This window comes from Monodelphis domestica, chromosome 1 (assembly GCF_027887165.1).
Source record: "Monodelphis domestica isolate mMonDom1 chromosome 1, mMonDom1.pri, whole genome shotgun sequence".
In the NCBI taxonomy this organism is placed as follows: domain Eukaryota; kingdom Metazoa; phylum Chordata; class Mammalia; order Didelphimorphia; family Didelphidae; genus Monodelphis; species Monodelphis domestica.
Window position 1 is genome coordinate 305,385,463 of NC_077227.1, and position 23,495 is coordinate 305,408,957.

Consider the following 23,495-nt stretch of genomic DNA (forward strand, 5'->3'; position numbering starts at 1 on the left):
GAGAGATCATCTAAGAATTATTGGATTACATGAAAATCATAATCAAAAAAAGAGCTTCAACATTATCTTTCAAGAAATCAGGGAAAACTTTTCTAATATTCTAGAATGAGAGGGCAAAAAATAAATGGAAAGAATCCACCAATCATCTGATTAAAGATAACCCAAAAAAGGATAACTCCCAGGAATATCATAGCCAAATTCCAGAACTCTTAGGTTAGGGAGAAAATATTACAAGTAGCCAAAAAGAACTGTGGTCAGGATAACACAGTATTTAGTAGCTTCTATATAAAATATTGGAAGGCCTGGAATTTGATATTCCAGGGGGCAAAAAAAAAGCTAAGACTTCAACTAAGAATCATTTATCCAGCAAAAATGAAGATAATTTTTCAGGAGGAAAAAAATGGAAAAGAAAGGACTTTCAAACATTTCTGATCTTTTAGATAAGACCTGAATGCAAAATTTGACTCTCTAAATATAAGACTCGAAAGAAGTATGAAAAAGTAAACAGGAAAGAAAAATCAAAAGACATTTGGTAAAGTTAAACTGTACATCCCTACATGAGGAGATGATTATTGTAACTCCAAAGAACTTTATCATTAGAGTAGTTGGAAGGAATATACAAAGGCAAAGGGCAAGAGTGTTAATTCAATATGATGGGATGATATAAGAAAAAATAAAATTAAGGCATGAGAAAGAAATGTATTGGGAGAAGGGAAAAATAGAATGGGGTAAACTATCACACACAAGAGGCATGAAAGATCTTTTACCATGGAGAGGAAGATGGGGGAGGTAGGGAAAGGAGTATGTGGACCTTACTTTCATTGGAATTGGCTAAATGGGAGGATATACACAATCAACTGAGTACAGAAATCTATCTTATCCTATAGATAGTAGGAGGGGAAGGGGATAAGACAGGGACTGATAGAAAAGAGGGTGAATTGGAGGAAGTGGTAGTCAGAAACTAAGGAAATAAGATAGAAAGGAATACACAGTAATCATAATGGTGCAAATGTTTTTTTTACAAGTCTCTCTAATAAAGCCTTCATTTCTCAAATACATGGAGAAATGAGTCAACTATATAATGCAAGTCGTTCCCCAATTTTTAAATGGTCAAAGGATAAGAACAAGCCATTTTCAAAGTAATTAAAGCTCTCTATAGTCAAGCAAAAATGTTCTAAATCACCTATTAGAAAAATGCAAATTAAAACAACTCTGGGGCACCACCCCACACCTATCCAATTGGCTATTATGACAGAAAAGGGAAATGACAAAACATTGAGGGATGTGGGAAAATTGAAACTGTTAGGAGAGTTGTGAAATAATTCAGTCATTCTGGAGAGCAAGTTGGGCCAATGCCCAAAAGGCTATAAAGACCCAGTGATAGTATTACTAGGTTTGTATCCCAAAGAGAATGAAAAAACAAAAAGGAGAACCTATATGTAGAAAAATATTTAGAGCCACTCTTCTCATGGGGCAAAGAATTGGAAAGTGAGGGGATACCCATCAATTGGGAAATGTCCAAGTTATAGTATATGATTATAATAAGACTAATACTATTGTGCTATAAGAAATGACAAACAGAAGGACCTCCAAAAAAAAAAAAAACTGGAAAGATTCATGTGAACTGAAGCAGAGTGAAATAAATAAAACCAGGAGAACACTGTACAAAGTGACAGGAATACAGTACAATGAACATCTATGAATAACTTTGCTATTCTCAACAATATGATGATCCAAAATTATACAAAAGGACTCATGTTTTTAAAAAAATGTCAACTGCTTCCAGAGAAAAAGAACTGATAGTCTGAATCCAACCAAAGAAAATAATTCATTGTCTTATTTTTTGTATTCAAGTCTTCTTCCACAGAAAGAATAATATGGAAAAATGTTTTATATGACTGATTGCACCTCATTTCAATAGGTCAAAGATCGGGAAAGTATGAAGGGAGGGAGAGAATTTGAGATTCAATATCCTTTTTAAAATGTTGGGAACTGTTTAAATGTAATTGAGGAAAAAATTTAAAAATTCAGAAATTAAAAAAAAGCATAGGTGTAAACAGATATTTTTACAGATAGCTGTAAAGCATAGGTATAAACAGATATTTTTCTTAAAATGATACAAAGCATGTACCTAAAACCATCAGCAAATATTATTCGTAATGGGAAGAAGCTAAAAGCCTTCCCAATAATATCAGGAGTGAAACAAGGATGCCCATTATCACCAATATCATTTAACATGTTATTAGAAGTGCTAGGAATAGCAATGAGAAGAAAAAGAAATGGAAAGAATTAGAATTAGGTTAATAAAACTATGTTTGCAGATGACATGACGGTATATGAGGAAAATCTGAGTGATTCTGCTAAAAAGTTAGTTGAAACCACCAATAATTTTAGCAAAGTAGCAGGAAATAAAATAAACCAATATAAATCATCAGCATTTTTATATATTACTGACAATGTCTTACAAGAAGAGATAGACAGACTTTATTTAGAATAATCACATATAGAATAAAATACCTTTTTTTTACATGACAAAACATGAGTTTACATGACAAAACAAATCCAGGAACTATGTGAGCATAATTTTAAAACACTGTTTATACAAAAAAGTAAGATCTAAATAATTGGAGAAACATTAATTGGTCATATATGGGCATAGCTAATTAAAATTATACTACCTAAAAATAATTATACTACCTAAATTAATCTAATTGTTCAATGTCATACCAATTAGATTACCAAAAAATTATTTTACTGAGCTAGAAAAGAATAACAAAATTCATTTGAAAAAATAAAAGATCAAGAATATAAAAAGAATTTATGGGAAAATGTAAAGGAACAAGTTTAGCAATAACTTTACTTTAAATTGCATTATAAAGCAGTAATTATCAAAACTATCTGGTACTAGCTAAGAAAAAAAAAGGTCAGTAGAACAAGACAGATATACAACAAACATTATAAAGACTGTAGTAACCCTATATTTGACAAAAAAAGAGCTCCAATTTTTTGGGATAAGCAATCATTGGTAAAAATTGCTGGGACAACTGGAAACAGGTTGGGCAGAAACTAGGTATCTTTAGTCTACTCACTAAGACAAGATCAAAATGAATACATGATCTAGATATAAAAGGAGATATAAGTAAATTAGAAGAACAGGGAATATATTACCTATCAGATTTATGGATAGCAGAAGAATTTGAGTCAACAAGAGACAGGAAGCATTAAGAAATGTAAAAGGGGTAATTTTGAGTGCATTAAATTGAAAAGTTTTTGTACAGATAAAACAAATCCCAGATAGAGGTCCCATATATAAAATATAGAGAGAACTTTGTCAAACTCATAAGAGCCATCTCCTAACTGAGATATGGACAAAAGATACGGACAATTTAGATGAAAAAAATCAAAGCCATATATAGATATATGAAAAAAAAAAACAGGCTCTAAATCACTACTGAACCAAAAGAACATCATACACAGGTATAGATTTAATACTTGATGATCCAGGGAGGAGAGGGACAGACTGAGACACTTGTTAATAAATTCCATTAATTAAAAAAAAACCATCAAGCATGATTCTATTGAAGCGATATGAGAAGAAACTCCTAACCCACTCATTTGTGGAGTTGGGAAATCAATAAGTGGTACATATTGCACAATTTTTTTGTCCTTTTCAATGTTTATCCAGTTGTACTGATATTTTTTTCTCTTAAAAAATTACTGTTTATTATATGGGATGACTCTCTGTAAGGCTAGGGAAAGGGATATTTGGGCAAATTACACTGATGTAATAAATAGAAGTTCAATAGAAATTCGCTTTTTTTAGAAGTCTCAACACTTACTTGCATCCCAGCACAAACTCAAAGGGCTTATTTCTGTCACAGGAGAAATCAAACTTTTTCCTAGCTGGTATAGCACAAAATGCAGATTTGATGGTTGGGGAAGGTATGTTTCCATGCCCTGTTTCCAGGGAAGATGGTCTTCATGTGTACTCTTAGCGAGCTATGGATGAATAGGGATCTAAAGGAGGAGTCTCGTGGGTCTAATGGCCTCCACAGTCTCGTCGACTTCTGGCCTCAGGTCAACAGACCAGCTTGTAGAGATCAGGCACTTCTGCCCTGTGGGCACATGGGCATCACACTCTACCCTTTGCCCACTGTCACACCTCCATTCCCCTTCCTATGGGACACTCCCAAGTCTCAATATAGGATACAATGTTTGAGACCCTTCATCATCTTGTCACAGTCATCTTGTAGAACAAAAGAATGTAGAGTTTTCAAGATAACGTTTGCTTTGGGAAAAAACCCTCTATTTTGATACTCAATCAGGAAATTTTTAAAAGCTTATTTATTTCTGTAAGCTTTAGTTTTTTCCTAAAGTTGAAACTTTTTAAAAAACCATTACTACAAATCTAAAACTATAACTCCAGATAAAGGCCATACCAGAGATACCTTGTGGGTATAAAGAATGATCAAAGAGCTTTACTTTTTAAGGATGCTTTTGAATAAACCTGTTAATGAATAAATTCATTAAGTTTAAAATCCTGATAAGTAAATTCTTTAACTGACAATAGCTTATAATAGTTTCAAAAACCATATTTATCACTCTCCAGATACTATACTTGTTTTTGATCTACTGATAATTCAACACAAGGAGCTTTCTAAGAAAGTATAGATTATGGTGGATTCTATAGTTATGCATGGTTGTTTATTTGTTTTTTATCCTTACCCTCTGTCTTAAAATAGATACTGAGTATCCATTTTAAAGCAGAAGAGCAGTAAGGGCTAGGCAATTAGAGTTAAGTGACTTGACCATAGTCACACAGCTAGGAAGTACCTGAAGCCAAATTTGAAACCAGGGCCACTCAACCTGGAGGCTTGGCTCTCTAGCTGTCCCTAAAGTGACACATTTGTGAGCCAAACCCTACAATTAAATAACACAAAAGCTTCTAGTAACAGAAAGGGCAAAGGTAAAATAATTTCATAAAGGCCAAGAACTGCTATAATTCAGGAAAATGTTTATTCCAAACAGCTAATCAATATCCAACTACCTGTTAAACATCATGACTTCTAAATCATCTTTCAATCAAACCTGCCTAAAAATTACTAACCACTTCTAATCAAGATTGAAAATATTTCCTCAAGTGACAATTTTAGATTTTTTTATTCTATATCTTTAGAAACTTTAGATTTTCTTAAATGTACAAACTCTCAAGAGGAATATATATTCCAAATTTGTATTTATATAGTAGCAGGTATGCAAATTGTCAGCAATGTTTTTATGTATGGCTTGCTAATACATTGAAGAAATGGAAGATTTCATCCTTATCAAATACTGCTACTTCAGTTGAACATTCAGTACATTTTACTGGGTGATATATTTCTTCATTCTCTGCTTGAACTGTAGAATCTTCACTGTCAGACTTCATTTTCTTATGGCTCTGCCTGTTCTTCCGATTCACTGGGCCTTTATATCTTAGAATCTCCTCTTTATTGACAGAGCAATTCATCACAAACATTGCCCTGTATTGAGTTTTGTAGTATTCATGCCTAGGAGAAAGGGGAAGAGAAATTAAATGTTATAAATATGTTTATCTAACAAAGTAAGACTATTACCATCAACTACTCACCAAAACTCCCAATGACATTTATGATGCACTCTGCAAAGCCCTTTACATATTATGTCATTTGAGTGTTATGATATCAGGTAAATAATATAATCATTAGTATCATCTCTTTATACATGGGTAGGGAATGTGGCTTGGTGGATATACTACTAGAGATAGATCTAAATTGACCTAAATTCAAATCTTTCCTTAAATATTCCCTACCTATAGAAGCCTGAGCTTTATTTTAACCTCTCTTAGCCTCAGTTTCTACATCTGTAAAATGGAGATAAAAATAGTATCCTTCTAACTAGTGTAACAGTTAAAATTTAGGGGAGACTGAGGCAGGTAGAAATTAGTTTCTCTCTGCAAGGCGTATTATATTTTTAGAAGTTTATTGAAGATTAAGGATTAAAGAAAATACATAATAAGAAAAAACACATGCCTAGGCCAGAGGCCTAGACAAGATAACCTCACATCATGAAAGAGACACCTCTGCTCCAAAACAGAAGTCCAAAAAGAGCCACAAAAGCCTTTGCAATCAGCTTAAATCCCTTCTCGATCTCACCCACCTCAGAATTCCAAAGCATTTTGGGGAAGTGGAGCAAGGGCTTGTGGGGATTGAAGTTCAGAGTTTGAGTCTATTTTTACACTAGACAGTGGTGTAAAGGAATGTGGAGTGTACAACTTCCCTGCTGGAGATGTAGGCATGGACATGTACAATACTGAAGAGTCTATTTCAGGTTTTGCATGCAGTTGCTTCTAGTATGCCATTCACAAGTGACCCCTATACATGAGCATGAGGAACACCATTCTGAAAGCCTATGACAATCACTTCAAAGACATCTTTTAAGAAATCTTTGACAAGCTCTATGAGACAGATTGACAAGAACAATATTTGGTATGAACACCAACTCACTGATGACATGGTAGCCCAAGTACTCAAGTCTCAGGTGGTTTGGGTTTGAACTTTTAAGAACTAAGATGTTACTTTCCCCTGGCCCGATGACTTCGGTGTTGGTCTGCCCAGATGAAAAGACCACTGAAGCAGAGGCTACCATGGAACTGTCACCTGCTAAGAATACTAAGAACACCAAAAGGGCCATCCCACCAACACCAATCCTACTGCTAGCGTTTTTGTCTGGACAAGATTAAAACACTGAGGGAAGCTAGACAGTAATCAGGACTTAATAAGATTTACAGACTGGAGAAGTATGTATTGAGACAAGATAGCAGGAAGATGTGGCCAAGGACCTCATAGGCTGCATCCATGTTTGAAGTAATGTGAAGCTGAATAACTTAATACCAGAGACTTCCTGAACATAATTAAAAACAATCTACAAAACCTTGTTTTTGAATGAGAATTGAATGTCAAAGGGGAACAATTGAGTATAAGAAGTGGGAGTTGAGCATGTGGCTGGCAGACATCACTTTTCCTATTCTCTCCATCCTCACCTCCTTCAGTGTGGAGGAAAGGACCCATAACCCCTTCACTTGGAAATATGGAACAGGAAATATTACTAAAGATACTTTTTATAAGCTAGTGAGTTTTTAAAAAGATTTTTTTTAAAAGGGGTATTTTGTCTCAGCCCAAATTGATACTGTACATACTGTAATTTATATACTGTCTTCTAAACACATTTTATCATATTTAGCTACAAAACTCTCTTCACAAAAAAAAAAACTCAATAGGCTGAAAAAAACAGAAAATGTAGATTTTATCAAAAGAAATACAATTGCCCTGGAAAATAGACCAAGCAGAAAAAAAATTTGAGAATCATTAGATGATTTGAAAACCATGCCCAAAAAGAGCCTAAACATCAAATTTCAAAAAAATATTTAAAGCAAACTTCTCCAATCTTCTAGTATTAGGGGGTAAAGTAGAAACAGAATCCACTAGTTGTCTTGAATAAAACTATCAAACAAAAACTACCAGGAACTGTGAATCTTAAAACTGCTCAGACTCTACTTCAGAAGATTTGATTAAACTATTCCCCATTTTTAACAATGGAGGTACTTGGTCAGGAATGTATTGAGAACTTTTAAGATTACTCCACCCTACTGAGACAGTGCCTTAGGGGAAGATAAAGTTGCAAACTCCTAATTGAACAATGAAAAGTCCCTAACTCACACCTTATAGTAAAGCTAGAACCTTAAGCTAGGTCTACTTTTAGATCTAATACAAAAAGGTGCTAAATACCTATAAAGGTTAAATTAATCACTGAAAGGTCAAGCAACTTACAAAAGGCCAGCTTAACAAAAGAGTTGTGAAGTACTCAGAGGATTTTATCTAACCAGAGAAGGTGAGAACAAAAGAAGATGAGAACTAAGAATGGGCAATCCTGGGAAAAAGCATCTACTGTGATTGGTAGATGTGAAAATTTAGGGGAGGTGACATAAGAGAAAATTTCTTTAAAAGGATAAGGATTGGAACTCAGTTCAGGAGTTCAGGAATTCAGTGGAGGACTGGAGCTTGCTTGAGATGATCTTGTGGTGAGTAATTAAGACTAACTTGGATCAGGCCTAAGCCATTTGGCCTAGGCCCTTTCTACTATTTTCTCTTTCTCTCTCATTCTCCTTCCCTTAATTCCTTCATTTGTATTAAATAAAAAATCTCCATAAAACCCAGCTGACTTGGGTATTTTCATATTTGGGAATTTTCCCATGGCAACCACTTAATTTTAGATTTTAAATCAAGACACTAAAAATTATCTTTACAGTTTGACCAAAACCTTTACAGTTTTGGCAATTCACAGTCTTGGCAAAACACATTTTCACAGTTATGGAACATAGTAGTCAAATGCAAAATGCTGGTAGTTAGATGGCTCAGTGGACAGAACGCCAGGCTTGGAGATGGGAGATCCTGAGTTCAAATATGGCATCAGACATTTTCTAATTCTAATTATATATGAGAAAAAATGCTATCCACATCGAGGGAAGAACTGTGGGAGTAGAAACACAAAACATATAACATTTGTTTAGATGTGATTTGGGGTTTTGGTTTCAAAAGATTGCTCTATTGCAAAAATTAATAATATGGAAAAAGGTATCATGTGATAACATTCGTATAACCCAGTGGGAGTGCTTGTCGGCTCCAGGAAGGGGGAAGGAAGAGTGGAAGAAAAGAAAATGAATCAAAAAAATGTATCAAATAACATGAAAAAATATATTTTTTAAAAATTCCCCTTCTAATGTGTAACACCTTTGTGACTTTGGGAAAGTCATTTAACCTCAATTGCTTCATTTGTTTAAAAAAAAAAAAAGAGGAGGTTAGACTAAGTGATCTCTGAAGTCCTTCCTGTTCTAGATTTGTGCGCTTCACTAAGCGGGAAATGATAGGTACAAGCAGTGTTTTCATCACCCTGGTCAATGTGAGGTGAAGATCTCAACAGCATACTAAGACTGTGTTAGTCCCCCTGAGAGAGGTGATCAGGGCTGATGATGCACTTAAACATTTTTCAGAGACAATGTGGGAACTTATTTTGTTTGATTACAAATATGTTACAAAGGGATTTTCCTTTTTTTCCCCAATGGAAAGAGGTGAGGAGAGAAAAAAAATGTATTAATTTTAAAAGTTTTTTTTTTTTCCAAAAGGTACTTACTAGAGAAAAGGTGGTACAGATCATTAAGTAAAATACAGTCATGATGTGCTCTTGTCCAAAAATAGAAGCCATCTAAGCAAAAGTTGAGAGTAATGAATTGTCTTTTGAACATGGCTAAATGGAAATTTATTTTGCATTATGACACAAATATTTATTAAGTTTTTCAATTTCTTTTGGGACTGGGAGAATAGGTGGGAACAAAAACAGATTTTTGTTAACTGAAAAATATAATTTTTTAAAAAAAGAATTGTCTGTTGATTTGACTAAAAGAGCTTTGGCCTCAAAAAGAAATGGGAAGAGCAAAATAAACTCTTGGGTATAAATAACTTTTAATCCAGATATCATAAAAATCTATAGAAGAAAATGTTGGAGAAGGGCTGAAATGATTTTATAATTTAAAATACTCTGAAAGTAATATAACTAGAACAAAAATGGAAGCAAGTCAAATGTGAAAAGTATAGCAGGAATCTTTATAATATAAGATATAACTTCATCACTTAGAAAACTACATATTAACATAATCTATGTTCAATTGTGTTCTTACTTATCTTGTAAAATATTTCCCAATTATAGTGTCCAAGAGGTGCCTGTTTGACACTTCAACAGAGACCCATCTACCACTTAAAATGACTTTAGGATAACCCTACCCAAAGCTATATTCAAGAAACTTGACACAGACGGCACTAAAAGAGAAAAAACAAAAACAAAAAATGCAATGTATCCTTGAAGGAGTAACTAAATTTAGGAGACTCCTGGGAAGGATAACGTCCTGGGTCTAAATAATCACATCCATGTTGGGAAGTTATGCCAAATCTCTGTAGTTCCCAATGAGTCTCTCAGTGTAAAATGACCTTAGCACTAGGAAGATCAGGCTTACAAAGATGGTAACACTTCCTTCATAATCACTAATTCTCACTGCTCTAGGAGAATTATCTGCCATCCACTTAGTGTTTGATAGCCCATAGGCCAAGAACTCTAGGATGAGGGGTAAAAAAATCTGAGGCCCCAAAAGGGCAGCTAGATAGATAATTCTACTTTTCTAAGTAAGTTCCTTTCCAACAATGACCCCTTTCACCCTCCAAGTTGAGCTTGGGGCACCAATTCCTATGGGACTGAATTAGCAACACCATGGGCCTGCCTTTTGACCACTGTACTACTGAAAAATTAATATTATACCAAATATACTAAATGTAATATTTAGAAATTTGGAAATATAATATTAGTTTTAAAAATTATTATGGTCATCACTTATAAAATAATTAACCCTTAAGTCATGAGGATGATAGCAGCTTTTAACAATTTAATTTTAATATATAGTCTAAGAAAGAAATAAGGAGAGGAAATAGAAAAAATTACTTCCTAGCCTGCCACTCTAATCTTATCAGCCTACAATAGTGTTTTCTGCCCAGCCACCAACACCAGTTTGGAGATAAATCTCCAGAGAAAAAGGCCTAGCCTCCTCTTAGTCTCATTTTTATAGACTTGCTTCTCCCTGTCACGCCTTTTCCCTCTGTGTTAGTCTGCCACATTTCAGAAACCAATCAAAGTCTCTATGACCCAGACTCTTAACCCCTAGTTCTAGGTCACTAATGGGTTGGCTCAGACTAGCAGAAAGTTCACGATCCTGGGAAGAAGGGGTTCCCTTTACACACCACTGAGCATGTAAGTGTCCTCCACTTCTGCTAATGAGTTATTAACATTAAATAGGGAGCCAATTCAGTCTGATGATACTAAGGTTATCAACAACTACCTAGCAGGAGAATGAAAACAAAACTTATGCAGCACCCTGCCTGTTCTCAACTAACAATGAGGTGCAATCAACATATTTATTCATGTCCAAAGAGGCACTTGGGTAGTGCAGTCATTATAGAGGGCTAAGTATCAGAAAATCAATAATTAATACCTTAATCAATGCTTTGAGTGTGATCTTTAAACTATAAAATGTAACTGTATAGTAACTTTATAATGTAACTATAATAAGAGCATACTCAGACAACAATCTGTGTATATAACCAGATTAAGAATGTAGCCCAAGGGGCTACAATTTATAAGGTAATTGATGTAGGCTGAGGGATTAGGTAAACCTTTTGCATGGTGTGACGATTAAATCTAACTCTCCCCTGATTATAACAATGAAAATACTTAACTCTTCCCTGATTGTGAAAATTAAATTGAACCCCTGACTATTTTCAGATTTAATCCCCATAAGAGTAAACACAGTACTTAAAGTTGAGTATGGAGATCTGCCCATTTTTAGATCTAATCATCAAAAGTGCAAACATCCCACTTAATCATGAAGTGGGAGATCTGTGACCCATGTGTGTGATACTGGGTGATGATTCAGAATCTACTGACTGCCTTCTGGGCAGTCCTAGAGCAGGACTTCAACTGTGATTGGTAGATGTGGAATTAGGGGAAGGCACAGGAAGTGATGCAAGAAAAAATGTCTTTAAAAGGAGCTGTTACTTCCTGTGAGAGAAAAAAATTCTTCATTCTTTGATCTGCTGACTGAACTTGAGACCCTGTTCCTATGAACTGACATGTGGTGAGTGAAAAGCTGACTCTGATGGATTTTCTGAAAAAAAAAAAACTATCCTTAGGAGAGACTTACTCTTTTCCTGCATTCCCAGGGCCTCGGCTATAAGGGCTGAAGCCCCTCCAGCTAAGAACTAACTCTCCCTGCCCAGGCTGAGTAAAGGGCTGGAGACAAAATACTTAAGTGTTCAGGCTAGATATCTTACCTTATCTTCTCTCTGATTTCTTGCTTCACTCTTTCTACATTTTGTAAATAAAATCTCTTTGAAATTAATTAAATTCCTAGCAACCACACTCATAAAATATAAAGTTCAACCCTTTTAAAACTAAACCCCTTTTCCCCCTTACAAGGGACAATGGTTAGTAATGATTTGCAAGATGGAGACTATGGATTTAGATTACCTCAGTGGCTCTAAGCATAGTTTTCTATATCACAAGTAAATATGTAACCATCTATTCCAGATCCTCGGGGAAATGTTTGGCTTCAGAGAGTTTGTATAGAACAGATAGTCATTTACCAAGTACACCAGGGAGGGGTTTGGGGGCCTTATGTGAGGAGTGATTCTGGCTACACCATGGCTTTGATTTTACTGAGGCATACTCTCATTACTGGGGGCTACAACAAATAATTTGTTTCTTCAGCACAGTTATTAGGTAATCCTGAAATATCAGAAATTTGTCTCAACTCCAAAGAACTATTGATTAGAAATGTAAATTTCTTTAGATTAATTAGAAATACAAAATCTTCAGATACTGCCTCCCACCTATCAAAGTGGCCATGTGAGTGTGAGATCCTCTGCCCCCTTATATGAGGATTAGATTTTAGTATAAGTAATGATTATATTAAGTTTTGAATTAAGTAGGATAAATACTTTAATATATCTAATCATTGTTAACATAGGCCTCAGTTTCAGCCTTAATCCTTATGTGCTATATCATACATCCTCAGCAATTATGGTCTTGAACTTGTGATTTGGTCTTCATTAGCATAGAGGGTTTTACATCGATTAGAAGCCTGATGACATCCCTTCACCTTTGTATACACCCTAGTATACATCATGGGCCTGGCACCTCTTCCTTACCCTGGTCACCTTAGAATACATGATTCTTGACATTAACAGGCTTAGAAAGTAGCTCTACTTTTAGATAGGTATAACTACTGTCTTGAATTATTTATGTACTGGTGATATTCTTGGGGTATAAAGGAAGGCCTCTCACAGTGCTTGGGATCTTTTGGTCTTGACCAGAAGTCTAGCTTTACTGTGAGACTAGCCCTCTCCCAATAAACCTATTTCTTTTTGACTTGGAGACTTTCTCTTATTTGTGTTCCTATGCTTAGAAATTATACAACAGTTGCTATAACCAAAAAACAAAATGGAAAGTAAATAATGGAGGGAATGTAAGAAAACATTGTTGGTGGAACTGTGAATTGATACAGCCTTTCTGGAGGGCAATATGGAATCATATCCATAAAATTATGTGTACCCTTTGACCCAGCAGTACCCCTACTGGATCTACATCCCAAAGAAATAGGGGGAAAAGACTTACTTGTACAAAAATATTTTTAGCAACTTCTTTTGTAGTGACAAAGAACTGGAAACTAAAGGTGTGGGTATCTATCAATTGGAGAACAGTTGTAATAGAAACTATTGTACCATAAGAAATGGCCAACAAAATGAATTCAGAAAGGAAGCAGCAAAAAGGGGAAAAAAATTTATAACAAAAACCTCTGACAAAGATCTAATTTCTCAAATTTTTAAGGAGCTAATAAATTGAACAAAAAATAAAGTCATTCCCCAATTGATAAATGGGCAAGGGAAATGAATAGGCAGTTTTCACACAATAAAATCAAAACTATCAATAAGCACATGAAAAAGTGCTCTAAATCTCTTGTAATCAGAGAAATGCAAATCAAAACAACTCTGAGGTACCATCTCACACCTAATAGATTGACCAATATGACAGCAAAGGAAAGTGATAAATGTTGGAGGGGATGTGGCAAAATTGGGACATTAATTCATTGCTGGTAGAGTTGTGAATTGATCCAACCATTCTGGATGGCAATTTGGAACTATGCCAAAGAGATAATAAGGGAAAATACTTGTACAAGAATATTCACAACCACGCTGTTTGTGTTGGCAAAAAAAAAAATTGGAAAATGAGGCGATGCCCTTCAATTGGAGAATGGCTGAACAAATTGTGGTATATGCTGGTGATGGAATACTATTGTGTTCAAAGGAATAATGAATTGGAGGAACTCCATGTGAACTGGAATGACCTCCAGGAATTGATGCAGAGTGAAAAGAGCAGAATCAGGATAACATTGTTATCCTGGAGATATCAGTGTGGCACATTGTGGCACAATGGAATGTAATGGACTTCTCTACGAGTAGTAATGCAATGATCCAGGACAATCTGGAGGGATTTATGAGAAAGAATGCTATCCATATCCAAAGAAAGAACTGGGAGTGAGAAAGTACTCCTACCCCTTATACATGATTAGAGTTTAATGTGATCAGTAGTTTTGACATAATCATAATTGTAATTCTAAGATAGTTTGTAATTCTAAGATAGTTTAAAAGTTATGATTTAGGAGGTTTTTTTCATTTATATTTTAGTAAAGTTTTAAAAAACTGCTTTGACTTGCACCTAATGTGTGATTGGGTATGCGTCATTGGCTTTGACCTTAGTTCCATGACCAGATATGATGTTATCCATCACCAGTCATCCTTATCCAGAATAGGCCCAGAGAACATCCTTCTCCACCTCCCCACCCATAACCTTCAAGTGACTCTTAGGTCTCTCACCAAATAAGGGGTACTTCCTAGCTGACCTAACCAATGGATAAATAAGGATTGCTTCCTAGTTGAACTAGCTAATGAACAGTGTTGCTGAATGTCTTCATCTTTTGAAGGGTATGACTATTCTTATATTTTTCTTTGTGCTTGTATGGAAAACCTGACTGTTACTTTAAGATTATAAAAGAAGGTCTCTCCCAATGTACTGGGTCTTCTGATGTTAATTAGGAATCTGGCTTTGTTGGAGGATTTGGCCCTATTCCAATAAACCAAAATAATTACCTGGCTTGGAGAATTTGACTCTATTTATCTAAAATGATTATTCTTAAGAAAATTTTGTAAGAGAACTGTGGAAATAGAAACACAGAAGAAAAACATATGATTGATCACATGGCTTTGACGGGGATATGATTGGGATTAATGACTTTGAATGATCACTCTATTGCAAATATTAATGATAGGAAATAGGTTTTGAGCAATGATACATGTAAACCCTACTGGAATTGCTTGTCGGCTCCAGGAGGGGCGAGGGAGGAAGAGAGGGAAAGAACATGAATCATGTAACCATGGGAAAATATTCTGAATTAATTAATCAATAAAAAATTTAAAAACTTATAAAATAAAAAATAAAGTTCATTGCCTGAAACCAGAAAAAAAAGATTAGTTTGGAAAAACCTGGGAAGACATATAAACTGATACAAAATGAAATTAGCAGAACAGAATACAGTTACAGAAATATTGTACAATGATCAACTGTAGAGTACTAAACTATTATCAGCAAAATAAGGTTCCAAGAAAACCCCAGGGAATTCATGATATAAACAATGCTATCCATAGCCAAAAATGAAATTGTTGGAATCTGATTGTAAATCAAAGTACATCATCTTTTTACTTTATTCCCTTCAAAAGTTTTATATGTCTTCTTTCATGACATGAAGAATATGGAAATATAAATTGCATGTGCATATAAATTGGATCAAGTGCAGTTTTTACTGCACCTATGTCAGACTATTTACCACTGCAGGAAGAGAGAGAATGAAGAGAATCTGAATCAAAAACGTTAGAAAACAACTGCTGCCAACCTGGGGCAGCTAGTTAGCACAGTGCATAGAGCATTAGGCCTGGAGATAGGAGGTCCTTGGTTCTATTCTAGTCTCAGAAACTTCCTAGCTGTGTGACTTGTAACCTTGAAAATGTGGGTTTCAAGATTTAAATTGCCAAAACTGTAAAAATAATTGTTAGTGTCTTGATTTATATCAAAAATAAGTGGTTGCCATGGGAAAAATTTCCCAAATATGAATACCCAAGTCAGCTGGGTTTTATGGAGATTTTAATTAATACAAATGAAGGAATTAAGGGAAGGGAGAGAGATAGAATAAGAGGAAATAGTAGGAAAAGGCTAGGGCCTAGGCCTAGGCCTTTCTCTTAAGAGAGAAAACTAAGTCAGTCTTTTATCGTCTCACCACAAGATTTTGTCCCAAACAAAACTCCAACTAAGTTCAGAGGCCCAGCTACTCCAACTAATCCGAGATCCAACTCACTGAACTCTCACTAGTCCGAACTCCCCCTAAGTTGAGAGAGCCAGCTCCTTTTAAAGAGAAATTTCTCTTATGTCACCTCTCCTAAATTTTCACATCTACCAATCACAGTAGACGCTCTCCACAGAACTGATCATTAATTCACATCTTCTTTTGTTATCACCTTCTCTGAGTAGACTAAAACTTCACACCTCTTGCTAAGCTCGACCTTTCTAAGTTGCTTGACCTTTTAGTGATCAATTTAACCTTTATAGGTACTTAGCACCCTTTTGTATTAGATCTAAAGATAGACCTTTGAAGTTCAACGGCTGAGATGGCGATGCAGCAAAGCACTGTGGAGTGCTTAGGGCATGTTGGAGCACAAAGGACAACACGGCCATCCAATGCAGCTGAGGAAGTCTCCAGGTATAATGACCTTTTGTGCCAATGGACCCAGGCTTCCAACGCCGAGAAAGTGGGACTGTCTCTGTGCAACGACTTTTCCACTTAAATCTCCTTCATGCACAAGTGTCTTTGTGCATACTCACCTATACACCATAGATGAAAACGCACAAAGACAATCGTCATCCTCGGTTACCAAGAGACTACTACTACTACTAAAAATAGACCTAGCTTAAGGTTTTGGCCTCACTATAAGTATGAGGTAAATACTTTTTCATTGTTCAGTAAGGAGTTTTACAACTTTATCTTCCCCTAAAGTATTCCTAAGTATGGGTTGAGTAATATAAAATTCCCAATACATTCCTAATCAAGTACCTCAATTGTTTAAAATGGGGAATAGCCTTAACCAAATGTTCTAAAGTAGAGTCTGAGAAATTTTCACAGATTCACAGACTCTAGGAAAGTCACATTGCCTAGTGCTTACCACTCTTCTGTCTTAGAACCAATATAGAATACTGATTCTAAGACAGAAAGAAAAGGGTTGTTTTTTTAATTGTCAAATATTGTTTCAAATGTAATTGAAAAAAAATTTTAAGTTAAATTTTCACAGTTTGTACAAATGACTCCCTTACAGCTAAAAGGGGCGTTTGTTCCACAAGGCAATTAGGTCAAAATGATAATTAGCATCTGTTCCAAATGCACCATTCCCAGCAAGGCCTATGGTCTAGTTCTTCTGAATTAGTCCATTACTAATGAAAAACAAACAAAAAAATAATTCTTTCTCCATTGCTCAAAACTGAGTCCCTAGAAGCTACTTTTAAGGAAAATAGTTCAGAAGCTATCACCTAGCATAACTTGGAAGAGGCTTACAGGCTTGAAGATCCACAAAGCTAGAGAGCCTAAAATAATTTACAGTAATTATCTTCAAGGTTTGGTTCTTAAGGACACAGAGCAAAATCACATAAGTTCTACTCTCACTGAATGGCCCCAGCTAGTTTACTCTGAGTATAAGTGCCTCATACTAAGAAACCAACTCTTGGCATTACCAAAAAGTACCACCAAAAGCATAAATCCCCTCCTTTGTAGGACCCATTGCCCACTCTAAGAGCTCAATTTATGTTCTAATCCTAAGACTATTCCAACTGATTTTCCATGTGTCGGGTCAGTCCCTTAATAGTTTAGGCTCAACACTAAAACAAAATGAGACACTCAGAGGCAGTCATTTAACAGTTAACAAAGAGATTTACTTAACCATAGCATGGAAAGATAGTCAAATAAGGATGAGTATTGAAGAAATCTTGATCTGATTCAGCTGATCAAAGTTCCCTTGTCTGATTTCATCTTGATTCATGGGACAAACCTCCCAAGTCTCTCCCTACCTGAAACCCTAGAGTGCTTTTTACTCAGGAGATGAGGAATGTCTCAACATCTATCAAGGAAATACTAGCCTAATGGGATTAGAGGGAGAGATTAAGGTATTGCTCAAATCACAAACAAGGAAAGGGTAAGCAAGTTGTACTACATGAATGTAATGGAACTGGAACGTAATAGAATATTACTGTGTTATAAGAAATGATGAATATGACCAATTCAAAGAATGATGGAAAGATTTATATAATCTGACACAAAAGAAATATAAGTAGAATTAGGAAAACAATATACATATAAATGGAAAGAATAGCCAAACAACTGAAATTGAATGCTGCAAAAATATAATGGCAAAGCTTGCCCCTCAAAATATTGAGGGCATCTCCACTGACTAATTTTACTGAACTGTTTTTTTTATTACTTGTAATTACTTCTTGTTATAAGAGAGTGGTTTGGGGAGTGGTTGAAGGGAGAGGAATATATTTAGAAATATAGGTATGTGAAGTGGGAAATTAGTGTGTTATTCTCACTACCTAGGAATTGCTCCAAGCAGGAATCCCAGGCTGATGGTCTTAGGTCCTGAAGGACTGGAGTAATCTTGAGTACCCTTTTGTCTTAAGAGGACTCTCCTTTTGTATCTTTGTATTTGGATTATTGAAGCTTCTCATAGGAGGTCAAGCCCATGGCTTGAATGATCATCTCCTCAGTCCCTCCTAGATAACCCAGTCCCAAACCACTTCCCTCTTTGAATCTTTGTCCTTCTTTGAAGTTGTCCCCAACTCCCCTGTCATTCCTATAAAATATTAATTGCTGATGTATTCATTGTGCAGCTATTCTTCAATTTTTTTCTTTTTAATAAACCCTTACCTTCCATCTTAGAATCAGTACTGGGATGGGGGCAGCTTGGTGGTTCAGTGGACTAAGAACCAGGCCCAGAGATGGGAGGTACTAGGTTCAAGTCTGGTCTTAGATATTTCCTAGTAGTGACCCTGGGCAAGTCACTTAACCCCCATTGCCTAGCCCTTAACACTCTTCTGCCTTAGAACCAATAGAGTATTGATTCCAAGACAGAAGGTAAGGGATTAAAAAAAAATAGAATCTAAGACAGAAGAGTGGTAAGGACTAGGCAATGGGGGTTAAGTGACTTTTCCCAGGGTCACACAGCTGGGAAGTATCTGAGGCTAGATTTGAACCCAGGACCTCCCGTCTCTGGGCCTGGCTCTCAATCCACTGAGCCACCCAGCTGCCCCCTCCAATTTCTTGAAGATGTTAATAAGCTTTTGTAAAGCCAACTATTCAACATTATCTCCAATTATTGTAAAATATTATAATCCCTTCTAGGAGACTTGTGTGGAAGAGGCAAGAAGAAAGAGAGGTTTTGTAGGACAAGCCAAGCATGCAAGAAACAAAGCTAGGGACCTGATCTACAAAATCAAGGTGAAGATTCCAAACGGAATGTTCCCAGGAAGAGGCAAGTTGAAGCTGGCCAGAGAGAGAAACTGAGACTTTGGCTCTCTCTGGGGGTAACTGACCAAGAGAGGTGGCAAAAGGTTTGGGTGAAACCTGGGAGGTGAAGGGAGGAAAAGGGTAGGAAAATATCTTGATTTATTAGCCATTAGTGATTAATAGGCAGCTCCAGAGCACCCCTCTAGCAGCATCTATCCATTTATCTCCATTATAACACATAGGCATCCCTAATGTTCCCCTGGTAGTAGCTCTCTAGCCAAGCCAGAGTATATACCAGTTACCACAACCAGACATAGTTTCCAGACAGATCATCCATTTATTACATTTGTTTTCAGGCTCCTATAAAAGGGGGGTTTTTAAGTGAATTGCTGGGCATTTGTCTTGGGTCACAACTTGAGGCAGTGCCCCACATTTTCTCTGTAATCCCCTGGGGGCATCTATAATCAGGTCTTCAACCTGAACCCCAACCCCCATCTCTCTCTCTCAATAAAACTTTATATTTTAACTGACTGACACCCACAGTCATATATTGTTTAATAAGTGGTAAAAAGAGGGTGAACTTTGAAATTTCCAAGGTCCCCTCAATTTCTACCCCACACAACAGGTCATATAGAAAAATAGTTATTAATATTTTAAAGAATTTTCTGAGCTTGCATGAAATAATGTCTCTGTCCTAAGGAATTCATGAAAATCTTAATATAAATTAGACAAATAGAAAACTTTTTTGTTGTTCAGTAATGTCCAACTTTCCCAGGTCCTATTTGGGTGTTCTTGGCAAAGATACTAGAGTGGCTTGCCATTTCCTTCTCCAACTCATTTTAAAGATTAGGAAACTGGGGGCAGCTGGGTAGCTCAGTGGATTGAGAGCCAAGTCTAAAGATTGGAGGTCCTAGGTTCAAATATGGCCTCAGACACTTCCCAGCTGTGTGATCCTGGGCAAGTCACTTAACCCCCATGGCCTAGCCCTTACCACTCTTTCTGCCTTGGAGCCAATATACAGTATTGATTCCAAGACGGAATGTAAGAGTTTTGTTTTTTTTAAATAAAGATTAGGAAACTGAGGCAAACAGAATTAAATGAGTTGTCCAAAATTACACTGCAAATAAAGTGTCTGAGGTTGAATTTAAACTCAGGTCTTCCTGACTCCAGGTCCACCACTCTACCCACTGTGCCACCTAGCTGTCCCAATATGAAATGTATTTCTAATTAAAAATAAAATCCATTAACAATCCCCCCTCATTTATTACCTCTGGCAATCAAGACACAATGTAGTCATGCAGGCAGGGCAATTTAAGACAGCATCACTGTTTGGTACAGCCTGTTGTTGGTGAGAGAGTTGCACTCCTAAACAATGGTATCTATTACAGAAAAAGTGAAAAAAGGTATTATAATATTAAGGTGTACTGTTATGCTATGTTCCTATTTTATAAAAATATATAGAATATAATACTTTCACTCCTGGAAACTCTAAAGTACCTTCTGCCGCTTAACAACTCCTTCACTTTCAATGCTGTTTCATGTAAAGTGACCTTACCCTTTACCAAGGTTAACCCATCCTCTCCCATCTATTCCAAAAGACTGCCTTCTCTGTCACTTCTCTATGTTTCTCATTTTACATAATTCTTATCTATGTCTTTCCATATTCCAAATAAAACTGAAGATCAGCCCAGGGAATTCAAAGCCTCTTCCAGGATGTCTTTTTTCATTTAATAGAGGACTATTTATACTATCTTTATAGGTGGAATCCCTCTTCCATTTGGACTCTGTTCTGAAAATCTTCCAGGACAATGATGACACACTTACCAAAACCGGAAGGAAAACAAACTGAGCTTTCAACACAATTATTAGAAATCATATATTTCCAGGTTTGCTATCTCAGCAGAATTCCTTCTGAAGAATTGATAGATCTGCTTATCAACAGGCTATTAAGAGAGTCAATCAGAAGACTACAACTAAATTTTGCTCAGCATTCTTACTCAGAAATTATCAACAGTAATAAAATTGAATTTTAATATCGAGGCACAAAGTAATTGTCACTTGTACATTTACTATAATTCCAGCCCTTAAACCCAAAATTGCAAATATTATTTGTCAAACAAATATACATTTTATTGCAAAATGGTATGCTGCTTCCAACTTTTACAGATACCTCCTAGTGGTTAAGACTTTATTAAATTATAGATTGGGAGAATGACTCAATCCCGATAGTTCTTTGTCACAGTCCTGTTATAAAAAATACAGTTTTTCACAAAATATTTTTCCAGTATCTGTCATTTCATTCTTTATTGCTTACATAAATTTGAATTCATTACAATATTGGTACCAGAACTTTCACACAAAATCATAGCCAGACATTTTATATAAAACCTATAAAAGATATTTTAAATTGGTATCTAATACTTTAAGGTGTTTGGTTAATTGACCTAAGAGATGGTACAGCCTATAGATTTATACAGAATATAAAACATGAGGTTATGAATAAAATAGGAAGCTTATTCACTGCATTAATGCAGATTTCCTCACAGAACTATCTTTGCCACCACCAGCATTTACACATATATATAGAAAAACTAGTTTAAATATATCTGCATCCCTTCACACAGCAAATGAATCTCTTGTAGCAATAGAAAACTAAGATTAATTTTTGAAGTGAACAGTTTTACCTATCAGCTATCAGGAACCATATAAGAACCATATGTATCTCCCTTATTTCTTCCCCATTAGATTGCAAGCTTCTTGAGGACAGGGATTATCTTTTGACTCTTTTTATATCACCAGTGCTAATCACAGCACTTGGTACATACTAGAGTGGCTTAATTGATTGATTGGTTTTTACTTTGCTTAATAATGGTAATAAGAGCATCCTGGACCAAAGTTATTTCTGTGCTTGGAATAACAAGGGATCAACATAAAAATGAGATATACCTGGTTGTATTTTGCTCTATCCAATGCCTTATATAATGCCTAGTATGTAACCAACTCTTAACAAGTGCTTTTTTTAGAAGGCAGCTGGGTGGCTCAGTGGATTGAGAGCCAGGCCTAGAGATGGGAGGTCCTAGGTTCAAATCTGGCCTCGGACACTTCCCAGCTGTGTGACCCTGGGCAAGTTACTTAACCCCCATTGCCTAGCTCTTACCACTGTTCTGCCTTGGAACCAATAAACAGTATAGATTCCAAGACAGAAGGTAAGGGTTTAAAAATAAATTCTAAAAATTCTTTTTGGTTGATTAATTATCTAGTTAAATGTTTTCTCAGTATAGTCTAGATAAAGAAAAAAGGGACAACAAAGGAACATTTTACAGTAAAGAACAGTCTAAAGGGCTAGTTTTTTGATTGTGGATAAAAATAGGAAATTTTAGAGCATGGAGTTATGCTAAAGAAAAGCAGGTTTGGGAAGAATTCAAAAGTGATCCAATAAACATTAAATACAAGGCACTATATCTTGGAAGCTAGAGAAGATGAAAATACAAATAAAATGGGTTCCTTTCCTTTAAAGAGATTAAAATTAAGTAGGAAAACTACAAAAATAATGTAACAAAGTAAAATATGATAAAGCACAAAAGAAGCAGGATAAAATACAAAAAATGTTTATATCATGGTGATGATAAAAGGGGAAATTTCACGGAAATGGCATCTGAACATGGCCTTTAAAGACAGATGGGATGTTAATAGGCAAAAATGATTGGGAAAGTGAAAAGAACATTCAAGTTAAATTAAGTGGAATTTATTAAGGTCCTAATATGTGCCAGGAACTGTACCAAGTACTTACAATATAAAGAAAGAAAAAAAAAGGCACTCACAACGTAAGGAATACTGAAATGCAGCCAGAGAGGAAAAGCATAGAGGGCTGGCCTGAGCAACCTTCTTAAACAAAAGATCTCTTCAGTCAGAGGGAGGGGTATTGATAAGATGTGTTGAAACAGGGTTTAAGTTTTCTTTTAAGAAGTAATTTAAGGTTGTATGTGTATTATATATGTGAGATTATGAGAAACCTTTAAAATATTATTTAAAAAACTAGGGGAAAAAGTAAAGAAAATAACCTAATCACACAATCAGATGAAATTCAACAATTTCAGTCATCTATTTTAAAAACAAATTTATTTCAAACACTACAAAGATGAGATCTCATTTTCCAATTATCCCAAGGTACTTAGCTGAGATAATGATTTTCTCTTACTGCTCTAACATAAATTCTTTTATGGCT

General features: G+C 35.6%; 1 protein-coding gene and 1 pseudogene across 2 annotated transcripts in view; one reads left to right on the top strand and one right to left on the bottom strand.

Moving 5' to 3' along the window:
* Positions 1-2,461: 2,461 nt before the first annotated feature.
* The window catches only part of EAPP (E2F associated phosphoprotein), a 28,737-nt gene continuing 7,703 nt past the window's right edge, over positions 2,462-23,495 (bottom strand). For both annotated transcript variants that reach the window (XM_001364929.4, XM_056821568.1), the window contains 2 exons: positions 20,539-20,649; positions 2,462-5,546 (listed from right to left, as the gene is read on the bottom strand). In XM_001364929.4, the coding sequence (XP_001364966.1) occupies positions 5,276-5,546; positions 20,539-20,649 (382 nt within the window). In that variant the 3' untranslated portion in view covers positions 2,462-5,275. The remainder of the gene's footprint in view (positions 5,547-20,538; positions 20,650-23,495) is intronic.
* LOC103102541 (isocitrate dehydrogenase [NADP], mitochondrial-like) lies at positions 5,694-6,963 on the top strand (annotated as a pseudogene).